The sequence below is a fragment of the Sturnira hondurensis genome, unplaced genomic scaffold, assembly GCF_014824575.4.
Source record: "Sturnira hondurensis isolate 20B ecotype Veracruz unplaced genomic scaffold, ASM1482457v3 Scaffold0010128, whole genome shotgun sequence".
In the NCBI taxonomy this organism is placed as follows: Eukaryota; Metazoa; Chordata; class Mammalia; order Chiroptera; family Phyllostomidae; genus Sturnira; species Sturnira hondurensis.
The window spans coordinates 9,851,738-9,865,637 of NW_028082759.1; the positions used below are offsets into that span (position 1 = coordinate 9,851,738).

Genomic DNA, 13,900 nt, shown 5'->3' on the forward strand with positions numbered 1-13,900 from the left:
GTATGATTTGATCAAAGTCCTATTTTTTGCTAGCCTATAAGCTCTTTGAGGGTAGAATTCGTGTTTACCTTGCTCACTGGGTGTCACCAATATCCAGAACACTTCTTTGGTGAGGCTGGGACTAAAGTTCTGCCACCCCAAAATACACCTTTTGGGATATTGTTTTCAGGCTGGTTATTAAGAAACAAAAGACTCAAAGAAACTTTGACCCTTCCCCTCACCTGACTTAAGAAATTCAGACGAAAATCCTGCTTCACCTTAACAGGGAGCATGGCATGACCTTAACATCGTAACACAAACTAACTGTGGCCAAGGGAGGGACCCCGCAGAGCCTGCTTGTTGGAATTCCCTGTCTCTCACTGTTTCTGAGTGGCCCAGCTAAAACTTCGTTTACCACACATTTGCTTTTTCTCATCTACCTGCAAACTACCTGCTTCCCCTCTGAAATCCCAGACCCCTGACCCCACCTCCTTTGTCCAAAACAGACATTGCCGTTTATAAACCTCAACTGCTCAGTGCCCTGGGGCCTCATATTCTTATAACACCCCGCACATGAATCCGTAATAAATTTTGGACATTTTCTCCTGTTACTCTGTCTCATGTTAATCTAATTAGACCAGCCAGAATAACTCAGAAGGCAGGAGGAAATTATTTTTCCCCCAACACTGGCAAGGTATATACCTGAAAAAAAGGTTTGTTAATTGAATGGAAAAAAGGACAATGAAAACATAAAATTGTACGGATTACATGATGAAATACCCTGAGTAATTAAGTCTGGAGGTAAAGTTACATGGGTAAGGGAATGTTTCACAGGACCCAAATGTAGGTAATTATATCTGGCACACTGTTCAGGCTGCTTATTATACTTACACATATCAATCCATAAATGTTTATTACTATTACTATTATTATTTATTTATAATCTAAAATGCTTTGTTAAATCATTGACACATTCAGTTTTCTTTTCTTCCCTAATATACTAATAACCTTGAAAAGAGATTTACTACCTCCAAGTTAAAGTATAAAAACTAGAAACATTAATCTTAAATTACTTTTTTCATATTCTATGTATTTCACGCCATATAAAAGTTGTTTAAAAAATAAACATGGGTTGCTCACAATGATCTGCACATTTTTCTCTAACTTCTGCTTCCTCTTTCTATGCAAACATACACACTACAGACAACAGAAGCCTTCCTGAGAGAGTCTGCTTTGCCCTCACTAAAGCGAGCAAACAGTGAGGTAATCAGCATTCACCCTTCCATCCCACGCTGGCTGACTCTCACTCCCACCTCTCTCGCTTGCCTTCAGCGTACCTCTAATTCTGGAAGAAAGGCAAACACACATATGCTACATGACTACTACACATTTAGTACCACTGCTAGGCATCATGAGCGCCGTAAAAGAAGGCCTGGTACCTATTCTCACAAAGTCTACAAAACAGAAATGTCTACTTTTTCCTCTTTACTAAAGTAGCCTGCGTTTTGTTTTGAAATTTGAAAGGAACAATCAAAGATAAATAAACTGACTTAATCCACAAGACAGCTCAAGTTACATTCTTTAGGGTTTAGAAAAAGAGAAATACTGATGAAAGGAGAAACATTAGAAGAGCCTAATTAACTCCGTCCTTAATGCTACACAACTCAATGTTGTTTAATAAACAGGAGGGTATCAGATTAATAAGGGTTGTTTAGGTTAAAGACAAACACAGTATAACACGGGGATGGGTGAATAGAGAGCACAGATTGTAAACAATAAAAGAATTCAATGTTTTCCATTGAGAATAAAACTATTTCTACAAATAGAACTCTGTAACAAATACAGGTATGTGCACCTATCACTCAGCATTTATGCACGCACATACACAGGACTGCCTGTATTTTACATACCTATCCCTTTGTTTTGCCAGGAAAGGAAGGTTAGGCTAACTGCATACAAACACCTCTCTTTTCTAAAATATAGCTAAGAATCTACTTTTCAATACCGCTCAAAAATGTTTAAAAAGTTTTAAGGACAAAACAAACAAAATATTCTGACAATGTTTGGCCACTAAGATTTATTATAATAGCCATAGGATGGTCCCTAGGCTTTTACTCAGTGACTGTTGGCTTCTGTCGTGTGGACATCCTCGGTGTCTGCTTAGCCGGCACCTCGTGGAAGAGAGAGGTGTTCCTGTGGGAAGCCCCCCAACAGCCATGATCGCCAGGAGAGAGCCCCGACGTCTGCTCGGGAAAGCTGCAAAAACAGCTTTTAAAAATAGCAGTAACCTTTATGACAACATCAAATTACAAAACAGCACACTCACTGATGTTTCAGATATCTTTGTTTTAAAAAATTCAATATACAATATTTAAGAAATGGAAAGAATATATGGACTTTTGTTTAAACTCAAGTTCTAAGTGGATTACTTGGCAACTGACTAAGGTACAAATTTGGCTGTGGTTTAAAAAAGAACAAAATCCCCCAGATTTCTGGAATTTTAAACTGCCAAGAAAGCAAATGCGGATGACAGTTCTTCGGCTGGCTTTTTCCTCTCTTCAGAGCTATAAACAATTTTTTTAAAGGGTAAAAATAAGCCCTAGCTGGTGTAGCTCAGTGGATTGAGTGTGGGCGTGTGAACCAGACGATCGAGGTTCAATTCCCAGTCAGGGCACATGCCTGGGTTGCAGGCCAGTTCCCGGCAAGGGACACATGAGAGGCAACCATACATTGATGTTTCTCTTCCTCTCTCCTTCCCTTCCCCTCTAAAGATAAATAAATAAAATATTTAAATAAAAAAATAAAGGGTAAAAATAAGTTGCTCAACAAAAATTAGGAAAAAACAAGAGTTTTCTTATGGATCCATCTTCATCCAAATTACAGTTATTTATTGCTTAAAATAACAGAGACCAACATTACCTCTTTATAGTTTTGAAGGATGAAAAAAATACAAAGATTTGAGTTTCTTTATAGATTCTACTTTAGACATACCTGATTACTGAGTTCAAATTGAAACTTATCTTGAAAACAACTGTGGAAAGTCAAAAACAAAGAACATCTCCAGGCTATCTATCATCTAAGAACATAAAATCCTTCAGAATAAAGGCAATTTTACTTTCTTGTTTTATAGTAAGAAAGGTCAAAAAGATGTCACAATGACATTGTTTTCAAAGCCATGACTTCCAAACCTCTATCTCTGAAACCTTGGCCCTGCTTGTCTCACTCCAAACCCACATCACTGACTTCCTACCGACTGTTCCCATGTGCCATCCTCTCAAACTAAACACGGGGACACAGAACAAGTTCCCAACCCTCCTCGCTCACAACCTTGGAGCCAAACCAGAGTTATGTTGGTTTCCCAGGCCCTGTCACGCAGTCTTGAAGTCACCATCTCCTTTCCCTTCTACAGCTATGAAATGAGGGCTGCGATGAGGGTCGAGTGAGAGAATGCACGCCAACGCACAGGAGCGGACCCACAAAGAGTGCCTCATGTCTGAATCTGGAGATCTCCTGCCAAGTTTCACAAACAGTTATGGCAAGAGAAGCAGCAGTCACGGCCACTGTCCATCTGCGTGCACTCTGCTCACACACACTTACTCTGGCAAAACCCACATCAGCATAGCTGGTTTAGAGGTAATGACTCGTTCAAAATAAATTCCCCTTCTTTTTAAAAAGGCAACACAACCTTTCATAGAAATCGTCTAAAATACAGAAAACAAAAATTACCTATTATTTGACTATCCAGAGAATAGCACACAATACCATTAGATCCAATGGAATGCAATTACCATTTTATAAACTTCCTAAAACTATTTTCTCTATTTGCAGAGGTTGTAAACCCCAAATTCTTTCCCTTCAAATAAGGTTTGGATAGAGTCCCCAAAATTCTAGCACATTGTCTAGTGCAAATCCATTCTAGACAGGGCAGTACGTAAAAACTATTTTCCTGTTTAAAGTATACATCTAATCTAAGTATTGATGCTGTCTTACCCATTAAAACGTTGCGCGTGTAACTGACCCATACGTGGACAGACATATGAATGACGAACACGGTGCCATCTCCTGCGCTCAGCTGACGGAAGCTGACAGGTTGCTCTGGGCTCTTGTTTGAACCATGCTGAGCAACCTGTCTGATAACTCTGCTACAGCTCCCTTTACTGCCACCGTAATGTGCTCACATGGATATTTTCCACCCACTGTCACTAAAAAAGGGGGTCATAGTACTGGGCTTAGCAGGCCTCAAGGCAACTTATCATTCCGAAGCTTTTGTGGTAACCAGAAGAGTTTCTGAGGAAATGTTAAGGCAAACGGGAAGATAGCAACAGACAACTGGAACCAAGGAACAATTCTGAGAGGGTACCCGAGGAAAGCAGAGCTGAAGGCCTATCACGACTTCAGAGGGTGTGGAAGGTGCAGGAAGGGGACCACAAATGTGCACCGGTAAGACCCCCATCTCCACAGGACTGCGCCTCACCTGCCTTGTACTGTGCCCACTACCGACTCTCTCATTTCCAGAGCTGTAATCTCCCTCACCAAGTTGAGAATGCATGTAACGGGAAAAATGTTAAAATGGGAACCTACACTGAAACCAAAACTCACCAGCCTATCATTCTACGACTCCATCTCTGAGTGAAGCCTGTGGCAGGTCTGCCTCCGCTCTCACTGTTCCTGTCCTTAGATGTGTTCGTGTTACATAGAAATGACATGTAGCATGAACATGTTACATGGAAATAACATGATTTCTTGGCTAATTTCCTCCAGGTCAACTACAGCCCTAAGCTGAACTTTTTAGTCACTTCCCATTTATCAGTTAACATGAAGAATGCTCTTCCCTTTCTGAAATCTGTTCTTACCAGTAATAAAAAGGTTTCAAAATATCCAAAGCAGAATCCATCATTATATAATTTTTTAAAGCGATTAACACCATACCACTTTGAAGATCAAGTACTTTGTGCCAATTGTTATATGTGAAAGACTGGGACAGTAGAGTGGATGATGACTTTTATGACAGAAAGGTAAATACACTTTATGGACTTCTAAAAACTCAAACACTTGTTATAGATGAAATTCCATTTTGTAACTGTAATGAGAGTTAACAGAAATAAAAACTTTCTATTTATCTCTTTAGGGAGACTTAAGTCCACAGAAAGATCTCAGAAAATAAAGAATAAAGTCACCTTATTTTCTTCTAGAAATTTCAACTTGATAGAAACATCATTGCGCATTTTATCGTATTTTTCCTTATGTGCTTGGAACAGATGCTGTGACTGCTCTATCTTTGGCAGAGTGTTTGCATCACGTGGTCCAAGATTCAATTCTTCCAAATCAGTGCGATAGGCATCATATTCAATCCTGGAAGGGAGACAGTAAGTGAAGCAGACTACAAAACAGAGTGAAGTCAGTTCAAGAGGTGAGCTAGAAATGCATGGTAATCTCACATTATGCCTTAATAGATGACAATTCTCATACACAGTGCACACCTCATGCCTTTAAAATGATGCATTTCTTTAACACAAAGAACTATTTATATAAGCATGGAGGGAAACAAGTTGCTCCTTAAATTCATTAACTATTCCTTCCCAAGTACAGTATAAACCAAAAAGTAAACTTTTTAAAAAGTAAAAACCAGTTAAAAAATAGATGTCAAAACCTAATGATCATAACAACAACTGCAGTAATCAATCCCCCACGTGAACTGGCTTAGGTAAAGCAGGGGAGGACAGACTTCAGAATGGCACACTTAAATGAACGGATAAAGGGGAGTTAGTTATACGGAGGGTCAGCAGTTCTTAAAGTACAGTCTAGGTCAGCAATGCACAACAGAAATATAATGCAAGCCACATGCATAACCTAAAGTTTTTTAGTAGTCACATTAATAGAAATTAATTTCACCTATTTTTAATAACATATCAAAAATCTAAAACATTATCCTCATAACATGTAATAAATGTGAATAAACTACTTCACTTTGGGAGGAAGGTACTGGGTCTTTAAAACCCATTGTGTATTTTACACTGTCATCATCACAGTAGACGGTGTTCAGCAGACACACGTGGCCAGTGGCTACCGTGTGAGACAGCACAACTCTGGATGGAGTTCTAGAACACTAGTGGTCAGAACGTGACACAGCATCTATTACAGAGCGCTCACACCCTGTGTTTCCTGAGTTTCTTCCCCCTAATATTCTCCCACCACTAACTGAAATATTGACCCCACCCACCTTCACCCCCTGATACCACGGCACCTGTGTAAGTGCAACACTATCTTGCTTATTCAACAGTGACTTATCCAGCAGTCTCAATTACTCATTGCTCAGCTAAGAAAAATCAAAGCGATCTCTAACTTAGTCAGAATCAGCACCACTAAATTTATGCCCCCAAACTAATGCTCTTTATTCAAATCTCTACAGTACATATCTCCTATTCTGAGAATTTAAAATATTTTAAATGACATAATATATTATATGTATGATTTGAGAAAGAATATATCAGTCTCTCATATTGAGCCTAATCTATATTTAACTTGTACTGAACTTAAGAAACTTGATCTATCAGGGCTAAAAGATTATTCACTGATACAGTGATTCATTCAACAAATATTAAGTGAACACATTCTATGTTCCAGGCACTGTGTTAGAAAGTAGAGCTATGAAGATAAACAGATAAAGTTTATCTTCTAGAAGCTTACAGTCTAGATGGAGAGAAGTTCTTAAATGGCAACAAAATGAGATAATGGACATTGTCATGAAAAGGGATAAAGCTGGGTGGAAAATAAGATGAAGAAATACATAATTAAATATTTGAAAGCCATCTCAGAGTAGAATTAAAACACTAGAATTAAAATGTAAAGGATGGTAAAAGTAGATTACCCCACTGTAGACTGGGGTAGGGAAATTGCCAGAACATTCCAGGAAGAGAGTAGTACAAAGGCATATTAGTCCATCATAAGATACCACAAAACATTTGGAAAACAATTCAGTAAGTTATAACCTGAAGTTGGAACACAATATGGAGGGAATTAAATTAAAACAGGTCGGCAGGATTTAGATTAAGCATGCTAAAGAGATCAGACTTAATCTGGAAGACAAGTGATGGGGAGCCACCAAAACACTTTGACCTAGAAAGGAACATGTTCCATTTGTTCAGGACAGAAAGACTGTGACAGGGTGCAGCCAAGAGGGGGGGCCCCCAAAGGGATTTGGAATGGGGTCCAGAACTCAAGGTGTCCAGGAAATACTAAGGTGTCCTCACTGACCCCCCCCCCCAGGTGTGAGTTGGGGAAGGGAAAAATGGAGCAGGGCCATTGAGAGCTGTTTTGTACAGCCACAGCCTTGCAGGTAATCCAAGGCACGGTCATTTAACATATCTATAGCCTTTAACTGGTTACATACATATGTTAAATAGCTGTGGCCACACTCTGAGCCAGGGGGATGGAAGTGAGTTACAGAACCTGCATGAGAGGTTGGAGGTGACTGGTTCCACAACGTGGGGCCACACCTGCCCAGACTCACGAAGGCAGCCCAGTAAACTTGGAATAATGTGGGAGTGCTGGCAAGTGCAGCCAATTGTAGGAGGAGTTGGAAATGGGGCTGCAAAGGAGGACTGGCTCAGGGATTAAAAACCCAGACTCGGTAGCCATTGAGGAGAGAAGGCCATGCGTTTCTGACAGAGTGGGAACTCCTGCAGCCATGTGAAGGAGAGAGAGCCATAAGGCTTCACCAGAGTGGGGGCCCTTGCAGCTTTAGTAGGGGGAACCACCATGTGGCTTTAGCAGAGAACTGCCACAGGGCTTTGGCAGAGTGGCGACCCTATCCTCGCCACAGCTTTGCGGGAAGATCCACGTGTTTTTGCCAGAGTGCAGACCCCTGCAGCTCTGGTGAAGGAAAAAAGAGACTTTGCCTGGAAGAAGAGTGAAAGAATTCTTTGCCAGTATGCCATAAGAGGGTGCCACATGGCTTTGGATTAATTGGAGATCCTGCCTGGACCACAACACAGCTGATGGTGCCAGCGGCCAGTAACACGGACGTGTACTTCTTTTTTCTGAGTTACGTTACCCTGAATTAGGGCAGGGGGAAAAGGAAGCACTGTGGGTGTCTGTGGGTATCCAAAAGGACTTTGATATTTTAATGGGGACAGTGGGTCACTACTTCAAGTGTGTATAACTTTAAATAAACCTTTCCTTTCCTTTTCACAAATCTCTGGCACTGAGAGAGGTCTTTCCTCTGGGGGTGGACATAATGAACCTTGGCCCCCTGCTTGTCCTGTAACAAGATGACTATAGTGGTAGTGTAAGGAATGGAGGATGAACTGGGGTTAAGAACTGGGGTTGAGAAAGGAGCAAGAAAACTAATTGGAAGACTATGGGCAAAAGAAAAAACGAGTCACTGAATCAGGACAATGGCAGTGGAGCTAAGAAGGGGACAAATACTAAAGATTTAGGAGTGAGACTGACTTTGTGATGGCAACAAGTTAGTTTGGTGCCATGGGTCCCCTACAGCCACCTGAAGGGCCACTCTGCCCTTCACTGGCTCTAACATCTTCAGCTAGTTATTTTATCTTCCTGCTCCAGTTTTTCATCAGTAAGTGGGAATACTAATCTCCACAAAAATTCACTTATATAAAGTACTTAGGACACCAGGTAATAACTATTATCTTTAGAGTGCTTATTTTTATAGCCAAATTAGAAGAGCACTAGCCAGAAGCAAACATAGTAAAAACAATAAAAAGTAAAAGAGTAAAGAGGAGAACAAAAATAAAGAGTAATATACGGTAGTTTTTAACGTGAAGACAAATATCCTTCGATTGCCTTGGAGTGCGTTTTGAAACAACAGTGATTAATTTAAACATAGCCGAAGTTATAATACCAACCTCACATTCCCTTAATTTTACATGCAGAGTTTGTAAATGGTATTGAAGTGAAACTTTCCATAAGAGCTTCTCTAACAGTGCTCCTGACAATCCGAAAGAGAAGCCCACCGAGTTTTCAAAACGCAACTCTTCAAGGCTGGCCCTCTGAATGGAGTCCAGATCAGTAAGTTTAGTGATAGTTGTTGCTTTATTTATGTAAAACTTCTGGAGAACAGGTGTCCACATCTGAAAAGCCTCGACCACAATCGACTCCCTTGTTGGTGCTGCTGGGGAGAAGTGCTGAATGGGCTGTTACAAGCTTTTCTACACATGAAGCACCAGAGGGCTAGGAAATACTTGTACACAATGCATAATGGGAAGCATTAAAAGGACACCGTTCATTTGCCTAAACTGCCACTTTCTGTGCTGGATCAAATAGCTGACCCTTGCCCTAAGAGTCAGTAAATTCTGGTTTTGACAGAGAAGAAAATTCAGCTACTGAAAAACTTTTAATCTGGGATTCTTAGTGTTACAACTAGTCATTCCCTTAACTACTTCAAAAAAGCACAGGAAAGTCAAACCCCAAGTTAAGCTTGATGAGTACAATCATAGACTGTAATTCCAATAAAAAGAACAAATTATGAGGGTGCAGTCAATGTTGGTGGTGGGTTTTAAACATGCAGAGGAAGTCTAAAAGGTTTCCTGACAAACGGCTACCGAGTACATACAACTTGATTCATAATTCTGTTCAAAGTTTCAAACAAACCTATATATTGGATAAGCTGAGATCTTATTTCACAGTATACTTTGTCAGATTTCTTATAATAAGATATGAAAGTTATTTTTTATAATAAGATGTGAAAATTTGAGCCCTGGCTGGTGTAGCTCAGTGGATTGAGTGACAGCCTATGAACCAAGTGATCACTGGTTCGATTCCCCGTCAGGGCACATGCCTGGGTTGTGGGCCAGGTCCCCAGTGGGGAGTGCATGAGAGGCAACCAAACACTGATGTTTCTCTCCCTCTCTTTCTCCCTCCTTTCCCCTCTCTCTAAAAAGAAACAAATAAAATATTAAAAAATATTTTTAGCACCTAAAATATATATTTCAGAATAGATGGACAATTATAAAGTAGAAAAACAGAAACTAGATTTGTGTAGTGCTTAACTGGGGGTACTTTAGGAACAAAAGAATTTTCAACTTCAAACCCCACAAATATTAAAACAAGAATGCTTAAAATATTAAGGAGATAGGATTAAAAAAGAAAAGCCTTCATTATGAACATATTAGGGCATTATAAATAGGGACCAGACATGTTTTAGAAAAGAATCAAATGAAATTTATAGAAATGAATCCTTGGAAACATACAGCCAATGCCAGGAGAGGACTGAAACAGAAACTGGAGAACCGAGAGTGGAAATGCTACTGGCGGTGCTCCCACTGAGGGGTCTTCCTGAGGGNAGGATTAAAAAAGAAAAGCCTTCATTATGAACATATTAGGGCATTATAAATAGGGACCAGACATGTTTTAGAAAAGAATCAAATGAAATTTATAGAAATGAATCCTTGGAAACATACAGCCAATGCCAGGAGAGGACTGAAACAGAAACTGGAGAACCGAGAGTGGAAATGCTACTGGCGGTGCTCCCACTGAGGGGGTCTTCCTGAGGGGGCTCCCACTGAGGAGTACCCTATTGATCCATTCCCTGTTTTTTCCTTCCCGCCTTCTGATTTTAACACGATGTTAGTAAGTCATTCAAACAATACAGTAGAAAACCAGGTCCAATACCCAAATATGGCATATAGCCATGTCTCTGCCCTTCTCCCACCAGACAAGCATAGCTATCTGTCTTGAACTTCACTTTCAAGTCATTAAGAATCTCATATGTTAATACTAAACTGAAAATTACAAACACAGCCTATGACAGAAGCATTCCTTCTTGTGGAAAGATCAAAGTTAACTTTCCAAGTGATGTGGGCTTTTAACTTGTGTAAAGCATAAGAAAATACCTATTTAAGAATAAGCACTCAATTGCAACAACAACAAAAAAAGACTAGATGAATTTGTAGTTTTCATAAGCATTTCTCACATCATTAAACTAGGGCAAGAAGCCAAAAAGTAAAGTTAAACTTCTAGAAGGTAAAGTTTACACTTCAACTATGCTACAAAAAGCGTAACAGAAAATGAAGATTTCAAACGGTCAGAAGAAAAAGACTTCACGGGGACTGGAAAGGGGGGGGGAATTGGACCTGGAATCAGGAGTTGAAAATTCCCATCACGGGTCATGGGTCAGCTATTTCTTAAGCATTTACAAGTACTGATTAATATGTACTTTGCTTAATATGTACCTAACAGGATGGTAATGAGAGAAATCGTGTGTGTATAAAATGTATGAAAACACTGCATTATTAAAATCTATGGAAATTAAAGCAAACATTTAATTTACGTAAAGGCAAAATTTGAAAGTTTGAAGACTGGTTATAATTTGAATAAAAAGAGAGTTGATGTCCACAACACCAACAAAACTGCGAGGCAAAAATGAGCTTGTCTGAAACCATGAATCTGGCTGCTGTGGAAGCAGTGCACTGCATACAGAGGGGGGCAGTGGTGAAAAGGCAGCCTTAGGCCAGATTACAGAGGGCATTTCGTGTCAACCAGTAGAAGGAAAGGCTCTGTCCCTTCTAAGGAAGCTGGAGCTGGGAGATCCTTCATTTCCTTATTCCCTTGCAGGCAGGGTTTGGGCACATGACTAAAATTCAATCAGACACTCAAGGCAATGAAACAAGGTCTCAGGGGCCTTTTGGAAATTCCTTATGGCACTTGTGGCAGCGTCGAGGCCCTAATTAGAGTCTTGAGGCATTATCTTGGCTTTGGTTCTTGCTTGTTTCTAGAATCCGTTCTCCTGCTTTTCTGATAGTTCCATAGGCTTTCCTATAACCTAGCACATTTATTTCCTGTCCATATTGGCCAGAGTTGGTTTCTTTATTTGCAACCAAAAACCTTAACTGAATTGCATAACATCTGTAAAACAGACAATATACAGTGAAATGTATACCAACCTGGCACTTTCATACTGTTTCACAGTCATTAATGTATCTTCAATTGTTTTATTCACCAAAGTGTTCACACTGGCGATAAAAAAATTAATGGCTCCAAGAAGAGTCTCTCCGTTTTTAGCCAGCAGCTTCTGGGTATCTGCGTTATAGCCAAATTCTTCCTAAAACAAAAAGTCACCTTAACTTATCTAATAATTAGTTAGTAAGTGGGACTACAAAACCCCTCAAGTATCACTAACGGGAAAGCATTTGATTCATAACTCTAACTACAGAAGTTTTTTCCTTCAATGCTTAAGTAATTATAAATCTAAATCACAACTAGCTTTATAATTACCAGAAAAGTCTAGTAAACCAAAATTGTCATCAGCTCAGAGGCATAGCAAAATAGTTTTAAAAAGTTAAACTACTTTGTACTAGAGAGAATATTTTCATTTCTCCATTTTGTTTCAATTATAGTGTAAGCACAGCTGTTAAGAAAGAAAGTATAGCAGATTATTAATCAGAGAAACTATAACTTTCACAACCAAATTAGGTAACAATTGGCTAAAACTTTCAGACATAAAATAGATGGTAATTTTTGTGTTTTGACTAAATCTCCTTAGAGTATAAACATTAATAATACACACTTCTTTGCAAACGTGGGGACCAGTTGGCTACTCCCAGGCTCAGGTCTGTCCACACACACAGCTGCGGGAGGACCACTCACCGCCAGTTTCAGTTCATCTCTGAATAAACTGAAGTGTTACACAGAGCCTTTCGGACATGGCAGGGGCTGACTACTTGTGGCAGTGAAAGCCTTCCAGTCCAAGTTTGATTAATTAAGAGAATATCAGGAACACCTCTGACCAAAAAAGAAATTTCATCATACTGTAAGACATATCACTCAATTTGAGAATTCTGAAGTTTGTTATAAAGGTTTTAAATTTTTTAATATTTTTTATTTATTTATCTTTAGAGGGGAAGGGAAGAAGGGAAGGAGAGAAATATCAATGTATGGTTGCCTCTCGTGTGTCCCCTGCTGGGAACTGGCCTGCAACCCAGGCATGTGCCCTGACTCGGAATCAAACTGCGATCCTTTGGTTCGCAGGCCCATGTTCAATCCACTGAGCTACACCAGCCAGGGCTAAAGGTTTTAAATTTAGCTGAAAAAAAAAGTGATATTAAATTAACTAGAATTGTCAAAGAGATAAGTTTAATGCTAGTGCTATAGCTGTAATTAAATTTCTAGGTAATAAAATATTCAATATTAATAGCAGCAAAGTTAAATTATCTTTATGATGCTAAAAGTATTTTCCATTAAAGAGAGGCCCAGTAACTCTTTACTCTGCATTCAGGGAGATCTATACAACCTAGAAGGCCGGTCTTTACTAAACACATATTCTTTTCTAAAGAATACAGGAAGATAAACAGCAGACTGAAATGTGATATGGCAGAATTTGGAACCCTGTATTTATCGATGAGAAAAATGGGTCTACATCCAAGGCAGAAAGGAAGAACAAACTGACACTATTCTGTTTCATGAATTATAAATTTCACCTATAATTCTGGGAAGGGAATGTGTATAAAACTTAAGATTTTAATGTACAATTTCAAAACTGGCTAGAATAAAGAAAGCATTTTCACAAGAGCCATACTAGTAAAGGATATATAACAATTAGGACACTAGGAAGAAATGAAAAAATGTGTGTATTTGCATTATAAACAAATACATAAATAATTAAGTATATTTTGGCACTGAAAATATGATAAGATATAATTCCTTGTCGAAACTCAGTCCTTTATCATGTCACATGTAAATGAAACAGAATTATGTAAAGGTTTTGGAAGTTTTGTGGTGTGGTATGTTATTCTCATACAAAATACATAAATATTCAAAAAACGTAATTCTTAAACTTCATTTAATTGATGTTATGTTAGTATTCTCAGTGAGACATTGCTGTCAATTACCTCAGCAATTATAACTAAACAAAACCAAATAACCAACGGCACACATGTCCAGAACAGGGCTGTGGTTCTAACCA

At 39.1% G+C, this 13,900-nt stretch overlaps 1 protein-coding gene across 12 annotated transcripts in view; it reads right to left on the reverse strand.

Annotated features, from left to right (window-relative positions):
• Positions 1-13,900, reverse strand: part of ARFIP1 (ARF interacting protein 1) — an 83,466-nt gene that overhangs the window by 16,972 nt on the left and 52,594 nt on the right. For all 12 annotated transcript variants that reach the window (XM_037058383.1, XM_037058379.1, XM_037058387.1 and 9 more), the window contains 2 exons: positions 11,883-12,040; positions 5,157-5,331 (listed from right to left, as the gene is read on the reverse strand). In XM_037058383.1, coding sequence (XP_036914278.1) covers positions 5,157-5,331; positions 11,883-12,040 — 333 coding nt within the window. The remainder of the gene's footprint in view (positions 1-5,156; positions 5,332-11,882; positions 12,041-13,900) is intronic.